The sequence below is a fragment of the Accipiter gentilis genome, chromosome 18 (assembly GCF_929443795.1).
Source record: "Accipiter gentilis chromosome 18, bAccGen1.1, whole genome shotgun sequence".
Lineage (NCBI taxonomy): Eukaryota > Metazoa > Chordata > Aves > Accipitriformes > Accipitridae > Astur > Astur gentilis.
In genome coordinates this window covers 14,478,388-14,499,559 of record NC_064897.1, presented here as the reverse complement: position 1 = coordinate 14,499,559, position 21,172 = coordinate 14,478,388, and the positions used below count along the sequence as shown (strand labels likewise).

Sequence of the window (21,172 nt, the reverse complement as noted above, 5' to 3'; positions counted from 1 at the left end):
TGTGATACCTTTGTTTTCAAACGGGTCAAAGCTTTTGAAGGTATAATTTTCTTGTACTAGAACATGGATTGGAGAGGATGTGGGTATCAAAGTATTTGCTACCCTGCTTCATCTAGTTTGTCTGTTTATGCTCCAACCTATTTTGGTATTAAAAAGCTAATCTTATGCTGGTTGTCATATTCATCTCATTGCTCTCTTTGCGATTTTTGCCACTTCATTATAAGTCCTGGCTTCTTCTGTCCCAGTTATTCATCTGTTCATTGCCTGGCATTGCCTCCTGCTGCTGCTGCTTTTCTATTACTAAAATTGCTTGATCGTGCTCCACCTGTTTGGTGTGTGATGTCGAATACCTTAGCTTTTAAAGGTGCAGTTATGTTCTCCTGACATCAGTACAAGTTTTTTGCTTTTGGAAACAGCAGTTCACTGAGAATCAATGCAAACTAGCAGTCCCAAAGTGTAACAATTGGGTCACTGTGTGCGCGTCTCTGTGTGTATGTGTGTATATTTCATAGCTGAATCTGTAAATAATTTATGAAGACTTAGTAAGGGACTGATTGGGTTTTTTTTAAATACTTAACCAACAAAGCCACAGGATCTGTTTAGAACCAGAACTGTTTTACAAACTGTTTAACAAATAATTATAATTGACTGTGATCTAAAAATGCTTAATTTATATAAAAGAAACTTAAGTTCCTGATGGTCTTTGGTCCAAAGTATAGTGATTTACAAAAACTTGGTACCGAAGTTAAGATTAACTTATGAACAAACGTCTTCCCTGGTGTTACTATACGACACCAAAGCCCTGGCAGGCAGTCATCGACACCTTCAGCACAGGGATTTCCGAGACTGGTTTTCCTTGGGTCACACTGGGTCTGTAGAAAATCCCATCTAAATTTTCGGTTAGCAGAGAAATGTGTGGTTTTATGTAACTAAAGAAAGGTCCATTTCTTCTCCAATGAAAGGAAAAGCATGCTCTGCACATGCACCCAGCTGAAGAGCAGATGGAATTCTTCCACATCTCTCCAAGGCTAATATTATATTGACTTGTAACTTGTCTGATGTAAACTCCACCAAGTGTCAGAGCTGCACAGTGATGGAGGATCAGGCAAGCAGTTTATTTTTGTGGAGGTCACACTGATCTCTCTTAACTCTCTAATGGTCAAGAAGCCCAAGGTGGCTGCTGTCAATGGCACTGCTGCAAAAAGAGTCGTCATCTTCTTTTGCTCCTTTGCCTCTTTTTGTTTAATATGCACTAATATGCATTAACTCGCCTTTCCAGAGTGTGTTTCTCTTCAGAGGTTTCCTCTTCGATCACACTACCTAGTTTAGATGACCAAGTTTAAAGGAGCTGAAGTTGAATGAGATTAGATTAATCCCTCTCTTTGTATTTTAATCTGTAGGGTAAATGAAAGAACAGATGAAACACCAGCTCATGTTTCAAATGTCTTTGTTTTGCACACAAGGTGGCTTAAAACATTTACAAACATTCAGGAAACAATTGCAATGCTAAGAAACAAAGGCCTCTAGAGACTACCAAAGCACAAGAAATTGTTGCTGAGAAATGGATGTCAGTCATTTGTTTTATTGCCTCTTGAAGCATTCCTTGGAGAAGCATTCTTAGAAGCATTCCCATCATAAACAGCATTTAGATATCTTTTTCTTTTTAAATGAATTCCAATGTGCCTGACATTAAAGGGTTTACCACAGTCACAGGGGATAGAAATGTGTTGACTAATTTAGAGAAATTAATTTTAAGTTTTCTCTGGAAAAAATCTTTGAAGATGTAGAATAAATACTACTAGGCTATGTGTATAGTACACATGAATGTACAGATACTATACAGATAATATCTGTATAGAAAACACGGTAGGCTGAAAAGGTTTATAATATTTGCAAAGTAAATCTCCACATTAGTGTAAAGCTGGTATTGCTATAGCTCTTGTTAACTCTGCAGGCAATGCTCCACACCTAAATGGAAATGTACCCTGACAGGAACAAAATTACTACAGGTTGTGGCTGCTTCAAAAACGGAACATTTTGTAAAACTTAATTCTGGAAATGAATAGGGTTTGGGGTTTTTTTTATTTCACTTCTAAAATTAGCAGGGTAGAAAACTAAAAATACTCCACTTTTTAATATTTCTTTCTGTATATTTTCATTGTTTGAAAATTAAAAGTCTTTACCTTTCAATTACTGATTGAAGCTATGATCCAAGTGATCTAGAAATCATTTTAATATCATCATGAAATTAAAAATAGCATCATTATAATGTGATGAATGAACAGATATTGTTCAATGCCCAGGAAAAAAAAGAATGACACTACTAAAATCCCTTCTGAGTAAGCAAGAATCTCTTTGTGCTCAGTGGCTGGTTTAACAGAGGGGATCAGTGTTTTCAGACTTCTAGCCAAATTATTCCAGCGTGCTCACTTTATGCGTTTAATCTGATTGATTGCTTAATTTTTTTATGGCAACAACAAAATGAACGTACACACCCCCTCCAAAAAAACACATGGTGGTAGTTAGTGTAGTGCAGTTCTTAAGTCCGTATCTTAGAGGTTATACTGCTTAACACATTCTTAAGCTTGCTCGCAACTGTCGCTAGTGAATTATATCACTTATAAATCATGCGAAGGCAGTGTATTACATGACTGGCATGATTATTTCTAGCTGTTAAAAGTCAATTAAAATTATCTAAGGTTTAAACTTGAGTCCCACTGAAGTCAGTAGGATATTGGCCATTGTCTTCATTGATCATCATAAGCAGGTTATGAAATGGGTGAGAAATAGCGTTCAGGCCCTTTTTCCTTCACCCTTCCTTGAATTTGCAAATGGTGGTCTTCCCCCTTTAGCCAACAGATGCTTCTTGTTCCCGGTTGCTCGCTCGCTAGTGCTGGCATCCAGTTTCCCAGCCCGGTAGAGCCGGAGCGGAGCAGCCCCGGGGTCACGGCGGTGCCCCATCCCCTGCAGCAGCACAGCCCCCTGCCAGGCTCGGCTGGGTTCAGGCCCCGGGGAGTCAGCCCCAGCCCACCTGAAGCCAGTGATGCTGTTGGGTCGGGATTTGTAGAGGACCCATGGCTTCTGTTGGGCACAGGTTTTCGCTTTCACAAGCAGGTTGTTCTCAGAGCCACAGAATGGAAAATGCTTCTCATTGGTGTCAATGGAAATTTTGCTATCAGCTTAAAAATATCCAAGATATTGTCTCCAATCTCATCCTGAGTATGATGGTGACCAGAAGACATATGTTCTTAAATCAGTACTAACTTTGAATAAAGACTATACAATAGTTCAATGAATGAAAAACACTTTTTTTTTTTTCTTTTTTACAGGAGTAAAAATGGATTAAAGAAGAGAAAGCTGACCAAGTATGTAACTTCTATAATAGTTAAAGAAACAAATGTATCGTCTTAGACTAAACATGCATTATGGAGTACATGGTATAATGACATTGCAGTTACAGATAGAGAAAACTTCTTGATAAATACATCCTGAGAGAGAGATCTGAAGACAGAAAACAACCAATAATTGGACAAAGGAAGAGATAGGTTGTGGTAAAACAGGTCCTTACTGACAGAAAATTAGTCATCAGGGAAAAGATCAATTATCCAACTTAGTGATTCCAACAGAGCTTATCCTTAGTTAAAAATGACAAATGGTGAAAAACTGGGAGGCATTTGTTTCTAGTGATATTTCCCTCTTGACGTGAGGCTCTCACTACGGTTGTTGCTAGAACATTAGATCATTAATGCTAACGGGTAAACAGGAGTAATTAAGTGGTGATAAGACAGGTTCCTTTGGGCATATTGCCTCAAAGTAAATGAAAAGATTACTGTGTACACGCTTCAGTAGCTTGTAAATTAGAGCATGATAATTAGGTGAGGGAAGCTGTTTACCTGTGTTTCGTTATTCAAAGTGTTAGCCTAATTATTTCTCCGTCATGTTCAGAGGCTGTGCCTGTACTAACAGATAGACCCTCACCTGGTGAAAAAGTGTGTAGAATGATGGTTGTCACTAAATCAAGGCTAATTTATACCTGCTGAAGCTCTGCATGGCTTTGTATGCCACCTTTTTTTTAGCCACCATCTCTCTCGGAGGAGAATTTGACCTCTAATGACAGATGTGCGTAGTTCTTAAAGCCAGCAGAGAAAGCAGTCACAGCAGTGGCATCCAAAATGCTGGTTTACAGGATTTTTTTTTTGGTGGGCCTTCTAAAAAAATCAAAACCTAAATATGAAATCCATTTTTCTCTGTGAGCAAAGCTCAGATGAGTTTTAAAAGTGTCTCCGACAGACGTGAAAATATCTGAAAGCAACATTTTACGTGGCACGAGAGGCAACTTAAATGAAGCAGCAGCTGATGCTGCTGGGATGGTACTGAGAGTGGGTCTGCGGCGGGGGGCTGGATCACCGCTTGTCGCAGTGCCACCTGTGCCTTGGGGACATACCCACCTGCAAAAGCTGTGCAGGGGCCCCGGAGTTGTAGGAAGGGTGCATGGGCCATCGCCCGCACCTCAGACCAATGGTTTCCCTTGGGTAGGACAACTCTCTCCTCCTCCTCAAACCAGGATGCTCAGTATCATCAGCACCAGCAGCTGCAGCATTGAGCTCACCCCTCTCTCAGCCTCTCTTTCTGGTGCTGTTATGGTATGGTGCAGGTAATGAGCAATATGCCCACCATTTGGTGGCACTGAACCACAGGTTTTTTCTTTTTTTTTTCCTCTTTATTGTTGCTTTCTAGCATTAACAGTTGCAAATACATATTCATGACTTGATAGTATTCTGGGGGAAAATAGAAATAAAATGTACTAAAAAAGGTTGGGGTTTTTTTCCTTAATTTCTGTGTGTTTTTCTTTTAAAGCCCTGTCCAGTTGGATGATTTTGATGGCTACATCAAGGATATGGCCAAAGATTCAGATTATAAATTCTCCCTGCAATTTGAGGTAAATCTGTGGAGACACTGTCCTCTCCTAGCTGCCATGCCTAGATCAGCTTTTTCCAGTTGTTAGGTTTGCATGATGTGTTCCTGTGCTCTGTGTTGTTTAATATGCACTGTTGCTAGGTGGGTCAGCTTTGCTTCCAGTTCTGCAGAATTTAAAAGTGGACCTTGGTGTCATTAAAGACCGCATTTAGTAAGCTGATTTGAGTAGCTCACCACATTCGAGTCAAGATAATTGTCAGACCGACACACTTCCTTTGAGTTTAGGAGGTGCTGGCAGCCTGAATCAAATTCAGGATTTTAACGTCTGTCTTTTATTTATTTAATGCCCTTAATTTGAGGGGAAGCATTGGAATGAGAAGGTAACATGAAAAATCTCTTTAAGAGCAAGGAGGTCTCTCTAAGACCAGTTCAGGTATGTTGTCTTAATTACCCAGAATTTAAAGTCAGTTTAGTAGTATAAAGCTAAAAAGCTGTTATCCTAGGGCTAGCTCCGAAAGATTTAAACATGGAAAGGAGGTGGGGAGGACTGTCAGGGTGTTACCACTGTTCTGGGTGGCTGACCTGTTCCCTTCCTGCCAGTGAAAAGTCCTCTGGTGCATCATAAATTAGATGTAGGTGCTGAAGGTAATGACTAAAACGATCTTCCAGGCCTTCCCCAGTATCGAGATCAAAAGCCGCTTGAGGACTTGAAGAAAACCCTTTAAGTGGGGGGGATGACCACCACAGAAATAACTTATCAACCCCCTGGTTTGCCACTCTTTTGGCTAATTAAGTGCGGCTAGAGAGGAGCAGTCGGCAGTCGCAGCCTTGGATGGCAGCAGTGCGTTGGCAGGATCAGCAGGAGAGCCCACATCATTGCTCTCTGGTTGTCAGGAGCCAAACTCAGAGGCATCAGATAAGGAAAGTCAGTGTAATCCTGCTGTCAGTTTACAAAGTGATTTATGAGCATTTTCAGTCTGGTACCTGCCACAAGTAATCACTTCACAAAGAGTTATTTTTTGAGTGTTTGTGAGTTTGACCTTGGCGTTTTTCTTTCTATTACCCCAGGAGCTAAAACTGATTGGGCTTGACATACCCCACTTTGCCGCTGATCTTCCCATGAATCGCTGTAAAAATCGCTACACAAATATCCTGCCATGTAAGTACAATACATACAGGCTCCTGCTAAAGTCTCTTGAGAGGGAAAGAAGAGTTTTAATAAGAGAATTGGAGAATCAGGGCAAATTTTCTGACTGATAAAAGCCTTTTCTAAAACCTGCCCTTAGAAAGAACCGGGCGATAGATGGGTTTTGTTAGCTTTGAAGGCACATAGCTTTCTGGGGACGTTTATCCAGACAGGAGTTTTGAAGTGAGAAACACAAGGTCGTTTCTACTACTGAGTAGTGTTACTTTATTTCTCTTGCGATTTTAATGAAACCTAAGGGAGCCCAAAGGGACAGCAGTTGGAGGGTGCATTTTGCGGAACAGTAATGATGGTGCATCCATGTAGTGTTTACTGAAGCAAACATTGCTCACTGTTGGTAAATATAAGCATTTTCTATTTTTTTAATAGATTTTTTTCAGTTTTTATAGGATTGATTTTAATATTGCCTAGTTGGAGCTGAGTGCCATGTTTGAGAGACAAATTATTTTTATTTTTTTTCCTTTTACAGATGATTTTAGTCGTGTCCGATTAGTTTCAATGAATGAAGAAGAGGGATCTGACTACATTAACGCCAACTACATTCCTGTGAGTACAGAGGCTCGGTCAGTGTAAAGCACAGTGTCCTGCACAGCAGCTAGCACATGTCACCTGCAAATAGCACAGTATCTCCTGGAAGCTCAGTCACATTCTCAGCATCTCCTTCGGCTTCCACTATTTTGCCTATAGGGAACTGTGCTTTCCACCAGCCACCAACAAAAAAAAGGCGGAGGGGAAAGAGTTTTGGTAAATTTTGCCACAGTGGCGCTGGGTGAGCTGTGAATGTTTGCAAAACCTAGGTTGGACTGGTAGGGAAATGGGGAGGAAATGTTAAGTGATTCAGTGGCTTTTTAAGACAGCTAGGAAAATCGAAAACATGTAAATGAGAAACTTTTCTAGGTTTCTACAGCATGCGGAAAAAGGATTAAGCCAGACACGCCACAACTGACAAAAGGCCCACAGCCCAGATGGTGCGTGGAGGGAGCTTCTGCTTTCTGCCTCGTCCCCGGTGCTCCCGGCGCGCCTCCCGCCGCCTGGCATCGAGACGCCATTTACCAGGGAGTAGCACCCGGGGGTTTGGGATAATGAAAGTATACACAGAGCTGTCGTCAACCCGTTTGACACTGGGGGTGGGCTAAAGCCTCGTCAGCTCTTTCCACTCTGGCCGGAGCTCGTGCAGTCAGGGAGGCTTTTTCCTGCCGCTGCCGCAAGGGTTTTCCCCTCCGTGACCCACCCGTGGCTCGGTGCCAGCTGTGTTCGGGGGAGAGCAACCACCAGTGGGTCACTCTGCATGGAGAGGAGGCAGGGCGCTACCCCACCCATTTAGAAAAAGACCTTGCACTTGGGGACCATAGGCAGGGGAGCATTTCTGCACCCTGGCCGTGAACAGAAGACGGAGCTGGTCCTGGCTGTGCTGGAGAGAGCTGAGTCAGCGCTACGGCAAAGGGAGGAGCCCTCGGATGAGTCAGTGAAACCACTTCTTTCTTTGTCACTGTGGCATCGCCCGTTCATGTACTACTGAGCAAGTTGCCTCCACCTAGTTTCTACGTGTCAGGAGCATGAACATGAACACTCAAGCTGCAAGTGCCTGAGCTCGCACTGAATCAAGAAAGAAAATTGTTCCAGCGTTCAAAAGCATCATTCGCAAACCAGGAAACTTCTGTGACGTGGGATTATGGATAATAGGATTTCCTGTAGCAGTCCTTGGGATTGGGATTGCTCAATTCTGCTTTGTATAGTTTACACCTCTTTAGTTCTACTTAGAGCATAATGCTGACCATAGAAACTGGGACAGTCTTAATGCCTGGCTTTTCCTGACAATTGCTTCTCCACTGAGTACCTGCCTCCAAACACAGATACCAGTGGTGATCTGTGTCTCTGTAGTAACAGATTTGACACTTAGGTCAGACATAGCCCATGCAGACAAACAAACAGCAAATTCTGTGTAGTGCAAAAACTCAGGTTGAGCTGACTTCTAGAGAAGTCTGGAGGAAGGCATTTATGAAAAGTGCTCCCAAATCACAAATATTTTTACAATCCGCATACTGTGGTGGCACGGGATCATGCTGTGTGTTGGATGTATCTTTTGCTCTTATTAAGAATATCATATAGCTTTCCAAATGCAGTTTTGATGATGATGGCTCAGCAAATATGGTTATAGCAAATGCCAAAATGTCCATTCTGTGGATCTTTTGTTATAGTCTTTACAACGGTCTTTTGGTTTTGCAGAGGGGAAGGAGTCTTTCCAACTAAAAGCATGTTGATAGAGACGGGAGAAGGAATACATGGATATAAAGCACCTGAGCTTCAATAAGACAGCAATGATAATCTGTTAAGGGTGTTAACTCAGCAAGTTCTTTGTTATTTTAAGTAGAATTCTAATTAATATTTTACTAATTTAAGTCCTTATGACATAAACACGTGCACATAATCCTGCTCATTACTACCTTCCATTTACATCAGCAACTGAAAATCACCGCAGGCACTGCTTGGGATGAGCAGGCTAAGCGTCTATAATTGTTTTTTATGTCTGTAACTAAACAAACTCTTAGATTATGAAATCTGGAAGAAGCTGGAACTTTGATTTAGGATTCTCATTACCTGTTTTTTTAATGTTGCCTTTCCTGTTTTCAGGATAAAGGATTTATATAATAACATATTCATCTTCTGTCTTTCATTCTGATTGCTTATACTTTGGGAGCATTAAAAACTGGCAGAAATTGTAATCTCCTCAAAATAAATAAAAAAAGGCATGGAGTAGTTTCTTCATATTAGAAACCACTTTAAGAAGTACAAAGCAAGCTAAAAAAATACGTATGCCAGAGGAAAATATGTGTTCTGAAGCATTAATCATGTTGGTAAATAGCACCTGTCTCTTTGTTTCTTAGGGTTATAATTCACCCCAGGAATACATTGCAACCCAAGGGCCACTGCCAGAAACTAGGAATGATTTTTGGAAGATGGTTCTCCAGCAAAAATCTCAAATTATTGTTATGCTCACTCAATGTAATGAGAAAAGAAGGGTATGTAACAAAATCTTGCACATAGTATAAAGAAACTACTCTGAAAACATATTTCTTTTCTGGTGGGTGAATTCCTTTGCATTGTGTTCTGACCATGAGGCAGCATCATAACCGGGACTGGAATGGCACTTCATTCACATATGGCAGGCCTTTCAGGATGCTTAAGGGACTGGAACATTTTTCACACGAGGAGAGGTTGAGGGTGCTGGGACTCTTCAGCCTGGAAAAGAGAAGGCTCAGGGGGATCTTGTCACTGTGTATAAATATCTGAGGGGTGGGAATGGAGACAAGGCACCCCTCAGTGGTGCCCAGTGACAGGATAAGAGGCAATGGGCACAAATTAAAACACATTAAATTCCATCTGAACGTCAGGAAGCACTTTTTTACTGTCAGGGTGACTGAGCACTGGCGCACATTGCCCAGAGGTTGTGGAGTCTCCATCCTTGGAGATATTCAAAAGCCATCTATCTGGACATGGTCCTGAGCAGGCTGCTCTAGGTGGCCCTGCTTGAGCAGGGTTGTTGGACAAGATGACCTCTGCAGGTCTCTTCCAGCCTCAACCATTCTGTGATTCTGTGCTTAAGTTTAAATAGTAACAAAAGTGTTATGCTTCACATTTTCCTTGGCATTATGATAGAAATATTTGGAATACAATTTTATTTTTATATACATATGTTCTTGTTCCCTATGTTTTGTTCCTTTTAGACCTATTCTATTAGGAAAAGTAACAATCTACAAAGACGCTATGTATTTTCATTTTTCACTATACTCATGCTACCCTTCAGAAAACCAATGTATAGCTTATGTCCGTAGTTACACAAGTAGGAACGATCAGGCTGAAAGTCACTGCAGGATATATTACCTCTTATTGTAGCATCAAGGAAATAGTGCTGTAGACATTTCTAAAACTAAGGTTCAGTATACTTTTGTGCTTTTTTTATAGACGGATATATATATATATATATATAAAAAAATACAAATATGTATGTATTTATTTCCCTTTCAGGTGAAATGTGATCATTACTGGCCTTTTACAGAGGACCCTGTTGCATATGGGGACATCACGGTAGAGATGCTGTCCGAGGAGGAGCACACAGACTGGGTTTATAGGAATTTCCGAATTAGCTATGTAAGTGAAATATTTTTCATGGCCCTACTAAAAGAGTGGGAGTAATTTTGGTCCAGCCTGTTCTTTAACTTTTGTCCATTTATGGCATTCAGTGGAAAATGGCTTAGAGAAAGATCGATAGCCTTACCCTCACTCCACACAGGCAAATGGCTAAATCACAAAACTTTCCCCTAAAATTGTTGTCGCTGTGAATTCATCAGCAAAGTGCAAGACTGAAACAAAACTAGTACTAGAGTTCTGGATGTTTTTGTGGTGCCGATAATTAGTGACAACAAATGTGTAAACTTCTTTTCTTCATATCTTCTTACTATAAGTCATTCCAAAGTTGAAAATACCAATGTAGAAATTGAAAATATTTTTCAAAAGGGCAATTCTGCAATATTCATATATTCCTGCAAAGCATTGAAACACATGCGAGAGCATGCGATTTCCAAATTAAAGCTCTTCAGATTTTCGGGCATTTCTTTCCAGCTTTGTTTCCTGCACCAGCTCGCGAAGGAAAGGTTAGAGATATGGAGGGGATGTGAAAAAAGCTATCTGCCGGCACGTTGACATTGGCCCAGGACCTTAGTCCTGCTCAGCCATGCCTTGCTGCATTACAAAGCGTGCACAGGGTGCAGGCTAGGAGTGCAAATGCATAAAACACGATGTGTTGGGCTGTTGGCATCCATTGAAAATAAGGACAAGACTGCAGTTTGCAGTTCAGGTAAAACTGTCCTTTACCAAACCCAGGGCAGTTACTTCAGGGTCTTTTGTACTGATCTCCTTTTTTAATATCCTTTGCCTAAGGATCTGCTGTTGCCTGTGACTGGAGACGAGTTACTTAGCCTGACCCAGAATGGCAAAACTAAAAGCATTGCTTGCCATGGGCTTTGGTGATGACACCTCCCACCTCTCTCCATGTTTTGAATTCCTTTACATCTCAAAGACAAAATGAATTGTGTTGATGATCTCATTTCACCTAAAGTCACCAGAGTTTTTAGCATTGTAAACCTTTTTTATAATAACGGGTATTTTTCTAAATATTTCTTTTGCCCATGTATTGATTTTTTTTCTTCCCTTTTGGTATTTTTTTTTTCCTTTGAAACTTGAAAAGAAAAACTCTTTAGACTCCAGTGTTGATTGTTTGCCAACAGTGTTATTCTTTATCTGTGGCAAAGCAAGAAAAGGATAGGGAATGGAGTAGAAAGAGGAAGAAAGCCTAAACCTGAAAAATCAACAATTATTGATTTAAAAGCAAAATCAAATCAAACTACCATGGGGGGGGGGGAAGCAAAAAACAAATCTCAAACCCAGAAACAAGAGTTCATGCCCTTTTGATAATGATGGCCTGATACCCCCTCCCCTTTTCAAGCAAATAGCATGTAAATTCTTTGCCACTTTTTTGTTTGACTTTTTTACTTAAGTTGTATTTAGGAGGAAAAAAAAAAAGAAAAAAACCCACCACAAAACAACAAAAACCCCTCAGTCTGACTGAGCGTGACTGCACTATTAAAACTCCTGTGAACATGCTGCTGTTCTGCTTCTCTCATTAGGCTGATGAGGTGCAAGACGTGATGCATTTTAACTACACTGCCTGGCCAGATCACGGTGTCCCCACGACCAACGCTGCCGAAAGTATCCTCCAGTTTGTACAGATGGTCAGGCAGAAAACAGCAAAGAGTAAAGGCCCCATGATCATACACTGCAGGTAAATGCTTCCAGGAAATCGAGAACTGAAGGATGTAACACTAAATGAGTTGGGAAACAGCTGAAAAAAGAGATTTTGGCATTTTGCTCATCTGCTAGCTGGAGATGGTTCTCTCTAGCGTTAAGCGTAAAGGATTAGTCCCCTGCTTTGACTACAGTGGGGCTGGGATTTCAGTCTGGAGCCATGGACACCGAGGCATTTCTTTCTAGAGGAGAGTCATCTTTTTGGATGTTATCAACAAACGTTCAGGAGGTGCAGCAGGGGATCCTGATTTACACCAGCTCAGAGCCTGCCCCTGCTCTCTTATTTCCACACCTTTGTGATACAGATGGTGAGGTCCAGCCAGCAGCCTGCTGCAGCTTGCTGCTCCCCTGCAGACATGTGTCTCTGTGCAGATCCTTCTCCTCTGGTCATTTGCCTTTTGGTACATTCAGGAGGTGATGTGAAGAGCGCTATCGTGTGCTAGCAGTAATACCAGTATCCCATGCTAACAGTTATATGTGTTTTTTCTTTTATTTTTGGAGGAAGGTTGTTTTATATACTGTCAGATTTATCTATTGTGCATCATCTGGCCTTTTATTAAGATGCTCATTTACTTGGCCTCTCTGGGGGCAGCTGCCGTGTTAGTGATGATATCATACCAGATTCATTCCTCACGCAACTCTCCCAACTGACTTCAAACCTCTTTGTGGCTCCTGGTGTGAGAGCTGCTCACAACAGATTTCTCAGAAATACGTAAATAGATAGTTTGCAATGGATGAATACACATACTTTACAGTGACATACTCCTAATGGAAGTCAAGTCTTGCTAAGATTAATCTCAGCCAACCCTACATCACCCATCCCAGAGGCAGCAGTTACAATGCTGCACAAGGCGTCAGCACCCTCCAGCGCTGTCTTTCCTGCTTCTGATGTGATGGGCAGCACTGTCTCTTGCCACCACTTTGCACACTTTTGAGACCTACTTCCCAGAAAACAGTCTTTTATAGCAATATAATTTCTGGTTTCCAGGTATGGCACTTAATGTTCTACTGGAATGCATAACAACAACGGCGGCCCTCCCCTGTAACTTAATGGAGAAGTGCATAGGGGATATTGTTCTGGGAGTCCTAATATCAGGAAAGGTGCTAGTAAGCCAGGGAAGAGATTTATATGTAGTGTTGTGAAATCAAAAGCCTTATATACCATTTAATTGTTCCGGGAAGGAAGACAAGCCAGTATCAGAGAGCTGGGTAACAACTGTAGTATTTTCTTTTTAATTAGGATGCTTCTAGCAGCAGAGAGAGATATTTTCATATAGTATTTTTAGAGTATACTGTACATCTGTCTTAGACCACAGATTAAAAGTAGCAATGCTATGAAATTAGTGGAAGGGGGGAGAGAAAGAATGTATTGATCAGTTCCTACAGCCATTGTTCTCAAACATTAAGGAAGGCACAGAATGAATTAAATAGGTCAGAAGTTCCGGTGTATGTGTCTTGTTTGAGATATTGACACTTTAGTTAAACACGAGCACAACCCCTCACCCCATTTCATGACAGTTATATTGAACTGTATTGAGATGAACTGTTAAACTTTGTTGCAAGTACTTTCAAGGCTTTTTTGAAAAATATGACAAGATAGCAGAAAAAAACTTTTGCTAAGACACAAACTCTATCCTTAGTAGTAGGTATGGTATTGGGATGCTCTATGAAACTGTAAAAACTCTAAAGCCACACTCATAATGAAATCAGACTTAAATGTTATATGTGAAATCACAATGCAAAGAATCATATGCACATAAGTAGGAAGAGAGACAGCTATGGGTGGCTGAGGGTGTGCATGCACATTCTGCATGTGAGTACATGAAAAGGAGTATAGGAAGGTGAAATAATTGCAGAGCCATCCACTCCATACCTTCTGCCTAAACAATGGATGAAGAGTTGCATGGCATTAAATCCTACAGATTAACCAGCCTCTCTGACCTCAGATTGGCTACATCTGATTATCGCAAGCTGCAGGACACCTGCTTTTGCAGCGCCACTGATTTTCCTGTGTGTCCCCATCAGAAAAGCCTGATACATGATGCATGTCTGTATGTGTTGCAGTGCTGGAGTGGGACGAACAGGAACCTTCATAGCCCTGGATCGGCTCTTACAGCACATCCGTGATCACGAGTTCGTAGACATATTGGGCCTGGTGTCTGACATGCGGTCCTACAGAATGTCCATGGTGCAGACAGAGGTAGGATCTGTTCCCTTCATCATTGTGACTGTATCATCATTGCATGTACATGTATGTGCATTTCATATGTCTCTGTAGCATGTTCATCTCCAATGACTGTTGTTCCCCCTGAACACTTGACAAAATAGCTATGAATAGATACAATTAGGTTTTCATCTTCATTGTAATATTGTCATGTTATTAATCTGCTGCATAGGTGGGTCTGATAATATATCTACAAGCTCACTGATATCGTCTAGAGGTGATGAGTTATTCTCACCTTCTGTAAAATTAATATGCAAAAACTGCATTAGAAGAGATTAACATATGAAATTTTCAAACCATTTTGAAAAGAATTGGGCTTGCTGAGGGGATTAATGGCTCATGAAATGATATCAGTATCAGACAGCCAGTCACGCTTGTTCAAGAGGGTATCATCTGGCCAAGCACAGGAACTCAGTTATGCAATGGTAATGTAAATAACAAGCAAAACAGACAAAAGGATTGTGAGTCTGCCAGACACCCTCCTTGCCCCTCTCCCTGCCCAAATATCTACTTTTCTTTTTCTGTTTTTAAGGCAAATGTCAGGAGAACACTCCTATTGTCAGAACATATAATGGGAAAAAAAAAAAAAAAAATCACAAACTCCAAAGCAGAAGCTTCTATGCATCTGAAACCTTCCAAGGTCCTCTACTAGTGATGGAAAGATTTCATGACTGTTGTACTCTTCACTGGTTAGACACAGTATAAACTGACAACCTCCATACAGTTGGAAGTGCCACCATCCCCGTTTGCAGGATAGGTCTGGCAGATAATTTGTTGCCAAGGATTGCTGAACCCAGAGCAAAGCAAAGAACACTTAGCAGGGATAGCAGAGGAGAAGGAAAACCTGCAGTGATGACAGCTAGCATCTAGAAATGAAAAAAGCTCATTATTCTCAGACCATTCTCGATCAATCCTATCAAACTGCCACTTTTCATTACAATTCACTATATTAATGCAAAGGCAGATCTTTATGTAAACACCAGAGAAACAAATAGTGGTGGTTGATTTCAGCTGCAACTATGTTACCCCTCAGAGGTGATATGGTTTTTATTTATTTATTTTAATGTACAAAATCATTGCCTGCCAGGGCTGATGTCAAGGGCTGGGCTTTGGCTGTCACTGAGCTCCTGCTGCTCCAGGCAGTGGCCAAGCCTGGCCACAGAGGTCACTAGGTGGCAATGGCACTCGGGCACAGAAGAGGCTTTCCTTACAAAACCTGAAACCACACACAGCTCACCTGGGTTCACGTTGCCTCGTACACTGGAAACTTGGCAGTGTCTCACTAAGCAGCTTAGAAAACCAAATGGCACAGGCCCAAAAAGGGGCTTAGACTGGAGAGTATCCTGAACTGAAACCAGTTGCTCCAAATTCGTGGGTGTGAGGAAATCCAGACATTTCTGTGGTCTGAACCATGCTTCAGAGTATTGATCTCTGCCAGCATCAGCAGACCCCTGGAGACTGGGGCTGAAAGCCAGACTTGGGTTTTGGGACAGTTGTTTTTGCTTGAGATCCACTTGCTCCCATGCCTAGTGCACATAAAGCTTAGTGTAAGGAGTTATCAGGATTTGCCTTCTCCCTCTTTGACATCTAGAAGTCAGTCAGTCATCAGTTAAGGTTATTCCAAATTGAATTACAGTGTTTAATCTGTATGATAATAATGCTTGGAAAATCCAGTCCATAACCAAAACCAAAGAAGATAACCACAGTCTTGTTGCAGAAAAACCTGTCCACAAATATAGTGCATGTGATTGACCTGACTGACTTACAGTGTCAGTTGCACAGAGGTTGATAAATTCCCAAATGATTAACAACTGCTCTGTGAACAAAATCAGGTTTCAGCTTTTCATTGGTAAAGAAGTCAAGCACAAAGGAACAGGATGCTCATTAAAAGATTTCAGGTGCATATGGGGCACGGATGCAATTTGTTGCACATACAGCAATCAGGTACCTTTCTGGGAATTAATTAATTTTCAGGCAATATAAAGTAGACCCACTTAGGCTCAGATCCAACTGAACTATTCCATTCTGTTGTATTGTTGTATTGTACTCTACTCCGGTCTGTAGTATTCCATTCTTCTCTCTTCCTTTTTCTTTTCCCTTCTTTTCTATTCTGTTGTACTCTATTCTATTCCTTTCCATTCTGTTGTATTCTATTGTATTCTGTTCCATTCTGTTGTGTTGTATTCTATTCTGTTTTATTCCATTCTGCTCCATTCTTTTGTTTTCTATTCCATTCCATTCTGTTGTATGCTATGCTATTCTATTGTCTTCTGTTCTGTGGTATTCTATTTCATTCCGTTGTATTCCATTCCATTCTATTCTGTTCCATGGTGTTCTGTTCCATTCTGTTCTATGCTATGCTATTCTATTGTCTTCTGTTCTGTGGTATTCTATTCTATTCCATTCTGTTGTGTTCTGTTGTATTCTATTCCTTTCTATTCTGCTGTATTCCATTGTATTCTATTCTGTTGTGATGTATTCAATTCTATTTTATTCTATTCTGTTGTATTCTATTCCATTCTATTCTGTTGTATTCCATTCCATTGTATTTTATTCTGTTGTGTTCTATTTCATTGTATTCCATTCTTTTCTATTGTGTGCTGTTGTGTTGTATTCTATTACATTCTGTTGGATTCTGTTGGGTGGTATTCTATTCCATTCCATTGTATTCTGTTCTGTTGTAGTCCATTCTATTCTATTCTGTTGTATTCTATTACATTCTGTTGGATTCTGTTGGGTGGTATTCCGTTCCATTCCATTGTATTCTGTTCTGTTGTAGTCCATTCTATTCTATTCTGTTGTATTCTATTACATTCTGTTGGATTCTGTTGGGTGGTATTCCGTTCCATTCCATTGTATTCTGTTGTATTCTGTTCTGTTGTAGTCCATTCTATTCTATTCTGTTGTATTCTATTACATTCTGTTGGATGGTATTCTATTCCATTCCATTCCATTGTATTCTGTTGTATTCTGTTCTGTTGTAGTCCATTCTATTCTATTCTGTTGTATTCTATTACGTTCTGTTGGATGGTATTCTATTCTGTTCTATGGTATTCCATTCTATTCTGTTGTAATCTGTTCTGTTGTATTCCATTCTATTCTAGTTCGTTCTTTTCTATTCTGTTGTATTGTCATATTTTTGTATTCTACTCCATCCCATTCTGTTGTATGCTGTGGTATTCTATTCTATTGTCAGCACTCAGGTTACTACTACTAAGTGACTGTGATTCTGGGGGAGCTCAGGTGGATTTCATGCCTTGCCAGCTGCTATTTATCTGTAACAATTGTGGGCTATTATTTTGGCAGCTGACAGCTCACCATGCATTGAGTGGATCTGAAGAGGGAGAGACAGAGAAGCTGTGCAGGCTGTTAATGTGAACTATCAAACTGTTTCACTGTTTGGATTTTTGTCATGCTTTCTGAGGTACAAAAACACCCACTCATTTGGTCTTTCTTCCAGGAACAATACATTTTTATTCACCAGTGTGTGCAACTGATGTGGCAAAAGAAGAAGCAGCAGTTCTGCATCAGTGATGTCATATATGAGAACGTCAGCAAGTCCTAGTTCAGAGTCACAGGTGGTAAGTCAGGCAAGCCCAGCCCTGCGCCATGCCCACAGCCTTGCGTCCCAGCAGCTGTGCAGCAGCAACCAGCATCATGGGTGTTTGCTCCAGGAGCTTTGCTGGCAGTTTGGAGCTTTCCAGGCCTCATCCCCCGCTGAGCTGATGTTCATGTGAAAAGCGCAAGGAAAATCCCTCTAACCTCTTGCAGTAAATAATCCGCTATGCTTTCCACAGCACTGTAAGAGTATATTGGCTCACTCATTGTTCCAAGAAAAAGAGAATTGGGAACTCTTGAGAGAGCCATCTAACTATTCCCTGCCACTTGTCCTAACACGCCCTATAAAGCTTAAAGGATGGGAGGACTTGAAGATATGAAAGTCATTCTCAAGTCACTTACCAACTCCCAGGTCACCAAGGCCAGCAGAGTTTTGGGGATGCTCTGCCAACACTGTTGTTGGAGCAGCAGATCCTGCTGGAGGGCAAGATGGAAACCAAAAAGATCTGATGTGAAACACTGGAGAATTTTTTTCATAAATCTAGAGCCAGGGAACAAGAAGGGTGTCTCAAACCGGTACTACCATTAGCATAACCGAAGCAACCATCTTGCCTTTCCCCTGAGCCCCAGTGCCTGAATTGTTGTATGCAACCGGCCCAGCCCAGTCCCCAGCTACAGAGTAAAACACATGGCTCTGACCTACTGGCATGATTTAATCCCAGCTGGCAACTCAGCACCACACAGCCGCTCACTCACTCCCCAACCCCCCAGGGGGATGGGGGAGAGAATCAGAAAAAAGTAAAACTCATGGATTATAACATGAGTTTATCAAAACAGAAAGGAAGAAACTAATAATGATAATAATAACAATAATAAAATGACAATAAAAAAGGATTGGAATATACAAAACAAGTGATGCACAGTGCAATTGCTCACCACCGGCTGACCAGTGCCCAGTTAGTTCCCAAGCAGCAATTCCCCCCAGGCCAACTCCCCCCAGTTTATATACTGGACATGACATCACCTGGTATGGAATACCCCTTTGGCCAGTTTGGGTCAGCTGCCCTGGCTGTGTCCCCTCCCAACTTCTTGTGCCCCTCCAGCCTTCGTGCTGGCTGGGCTTGAGAAACTGAAACATCCTTGACTTCAAACAAACACTACTTAGTAACAACTGAAAACATCAGAGTGTTATCAACATTATTCTCATACTGAACCCAGAAAATAACACTACACCAGCTACTAGAAAGAAAATTAACTCTATCCCAGACAAAACCAGGACACCTACCAAGAGGTTTGTTGATGGGGACAAGCTATGAGGATGTACATCAATGCTGTTTAAGCTAATGAGCTTTAATTCATTAGGTGGCAGTAATAACCCAGCCATAACCTTAATATTTGCTTTTGGGTGAAGCAGGACACTACAGCCTTTCAACACAAACTGGCTTGCAAATAACTGCTGGAGAGCTGGGCTGTGGGCACCAACACCAGCCGTCTCTGCTGAGTGTCTGTGGCGTTGCACATGCGCCTTTATTAGCTTCTGCGTACATCATTCCTCTGCCTGTAAAATGAACTCCAATTTGCCTCACTTTTCCTAATGTTTGAGTAGTTTACTGTTTCATCGGAGTCCCAGAGCCCAGCTGCTTCTACTGGTGGGCTGCAGTCCCAGCCTGTATCCATAGCTGGCAAAAATAAATGCTAAGAACTGTATTTATTTCCTTATTTATTTCTAAATCATTCTGTGTTTTGGTTTCAGGTGAGACCATGAAGCACACCCATCTTCCCTTGCTTCTGATTTTTTTTTTTCTTTTGATGGTTTGAATGGCCAGTTGTTCTGCCACGAGAGACCGCTGCTTTGCAGTACACGGACAATGAAAGAAAGAAACTTTTAACTTTCTGAAGCACTGGGGAGACAAAGCCTTAACGAGCCTGCGGTGTCTTTTGAACTGTTTAATTTCTGGACATTTTTTTAGAATACTGGACCAAATTCAACTAAACAACATGAAGGAAAAGACACTATACGTGCATAAAATAGATTGCTCCAGAGTGATGAGTTTTTGTTCGGTACTTTTGGTTAATTTTTTTAAATTATTTTTTGTTTTCTGTGCAGGTTGGGCTTAAGGTTAAAGTAAGTGCAATATTTTTTTAATGGTTGACTGAAGAGCTTTCTTCATGTGTCACTGGTCTGTGCTAATGTCTATAGGAGAGCAGGCATTGTTAGTATCTAATAATACCTCATTAGTAAATAGCGAGGCATGAACATACATGAAGAAATCCGGAGATTGTGAGAGAAAAGGGGGTGGGAGGGTAGAGGGGTTTGCTGGGTACATGGATTTGACTGTTTCCTACAGCACTGATGTACGTGGGGTCTGGGGGGAGCACAAGACCCGAGGAACGGACTGACAAGCAGAAATCCAAACCATGAAGCCTAAAGCTGAAGCAGGCAGCCAACACTGACAGATAAGGTGGTTTTGGTTCTTAACTGTGCTACTACTAATTAAGCAGAGGATTGCTCTTTTTGCCAACCTTTTCAATAAAGCCACTGATCAGGCTCCTGTTTTAGACTAATCTAATCAAAGGGCAGCTGAATTTCAAGCTGGGATATCTTAGACTCCATTACTATCGCATTTAACTGTCCGAGCAGTCTATGGTGCCTATACCCCTCATTTGTTTATTATTTTTAATAAGTATTAACCCCATGTAAAAACATGAAGCTGATTCAGGTTGGGGGGGAGGGGGGCATGGGGCAGAAGGATTAAAAAAAAAAAAAAAAAAAAAAAAAAAAAAAGTGCTTTAACAGATGTAACTATTTCTCCAAGCCAGGAATTCACAATGTTACAAACCCAAGGTTTTGGCATGTGAAGGGCTGGTTATTGCTTTATTGCTACAAGGCTGCCAAAGCATTGGTATGGATTCCTGCAGGGGCTTCGGGGTCAGGGCTGGGGGGTCTTTTCTTTTTTGCTGTCAGTTTCAGTTCTAGTCAGAGTAATTAGCTATATATATATTATTTTTTTGTCTTTGTATAATTCTGGTACATCATTGTGTATTGTGACATGGATGCTATCAGAAGGGATGTTGACGGCATTTTTGTAACCTGTTGCTTTGTGTCACCTCATTGGAAGTTAGCAGCAATGGTACTCAATGTAAACAAAACAAACTTGAACTGAAAGTAAACACACTGGATTGCTTACCTGTGAAGAAGTCACTATCAGCAAAACAGCAAACGCACCCACATATCCTTTCTACTCACTCCGCGGCCTGCTATCGCCTGTCAGGGTACCAGGGTGTAGTTTGGTAGCTCAGCTACTTCCAGGAGCCTGGTAACCTCCTTCAGAGGATATTTGATTTTCTTCTTCCAAGGTGTTATTCCACTAGCAGGTAAATAGGTGTATATTCCTTTAATATCTACT

The 21,172-nt window shown here is 41.2% G+C and overlaps 1 protein-coding gene across 1 annotated transcript in view; it reads left to right on the top strand.

Moving 5' to 3' along the window:
- PTPRO (protein tyrosine phosphatase receptor type O) overlaps nt 1–21,172 on the top strand; it is a 160,214-nt gene extending 139,042 nt beyond the window's left edge. The window contains 10 exon segments of the mRNA XM_049822262.1: nt 3,330–3,365; nt 4,858–4,939; nt 5,986–6,076; nt 6,591–6,667; nt 9,007–9,141; nt 10,148–10,270; nt 11,806–11,960; nt 14,048–14,183; nt 17,668–17,788; nt 19,519–21,172. Of these exon segments, the coding sequence (XP_049678219.1) occupies nt 3,330–3,365; nt 4,858–4,939; nt 5,986–6,076; nt 6,591–6,667; nt 9,007–9,141; nt 10,148–10,270; nt 11,806–11,960; nt 14,048–14,183; nt 17,668–17,772 (940 nt within the window). The 3' untranslated portion in view covers nt 17,773–17,788; nt 19,519–21,172.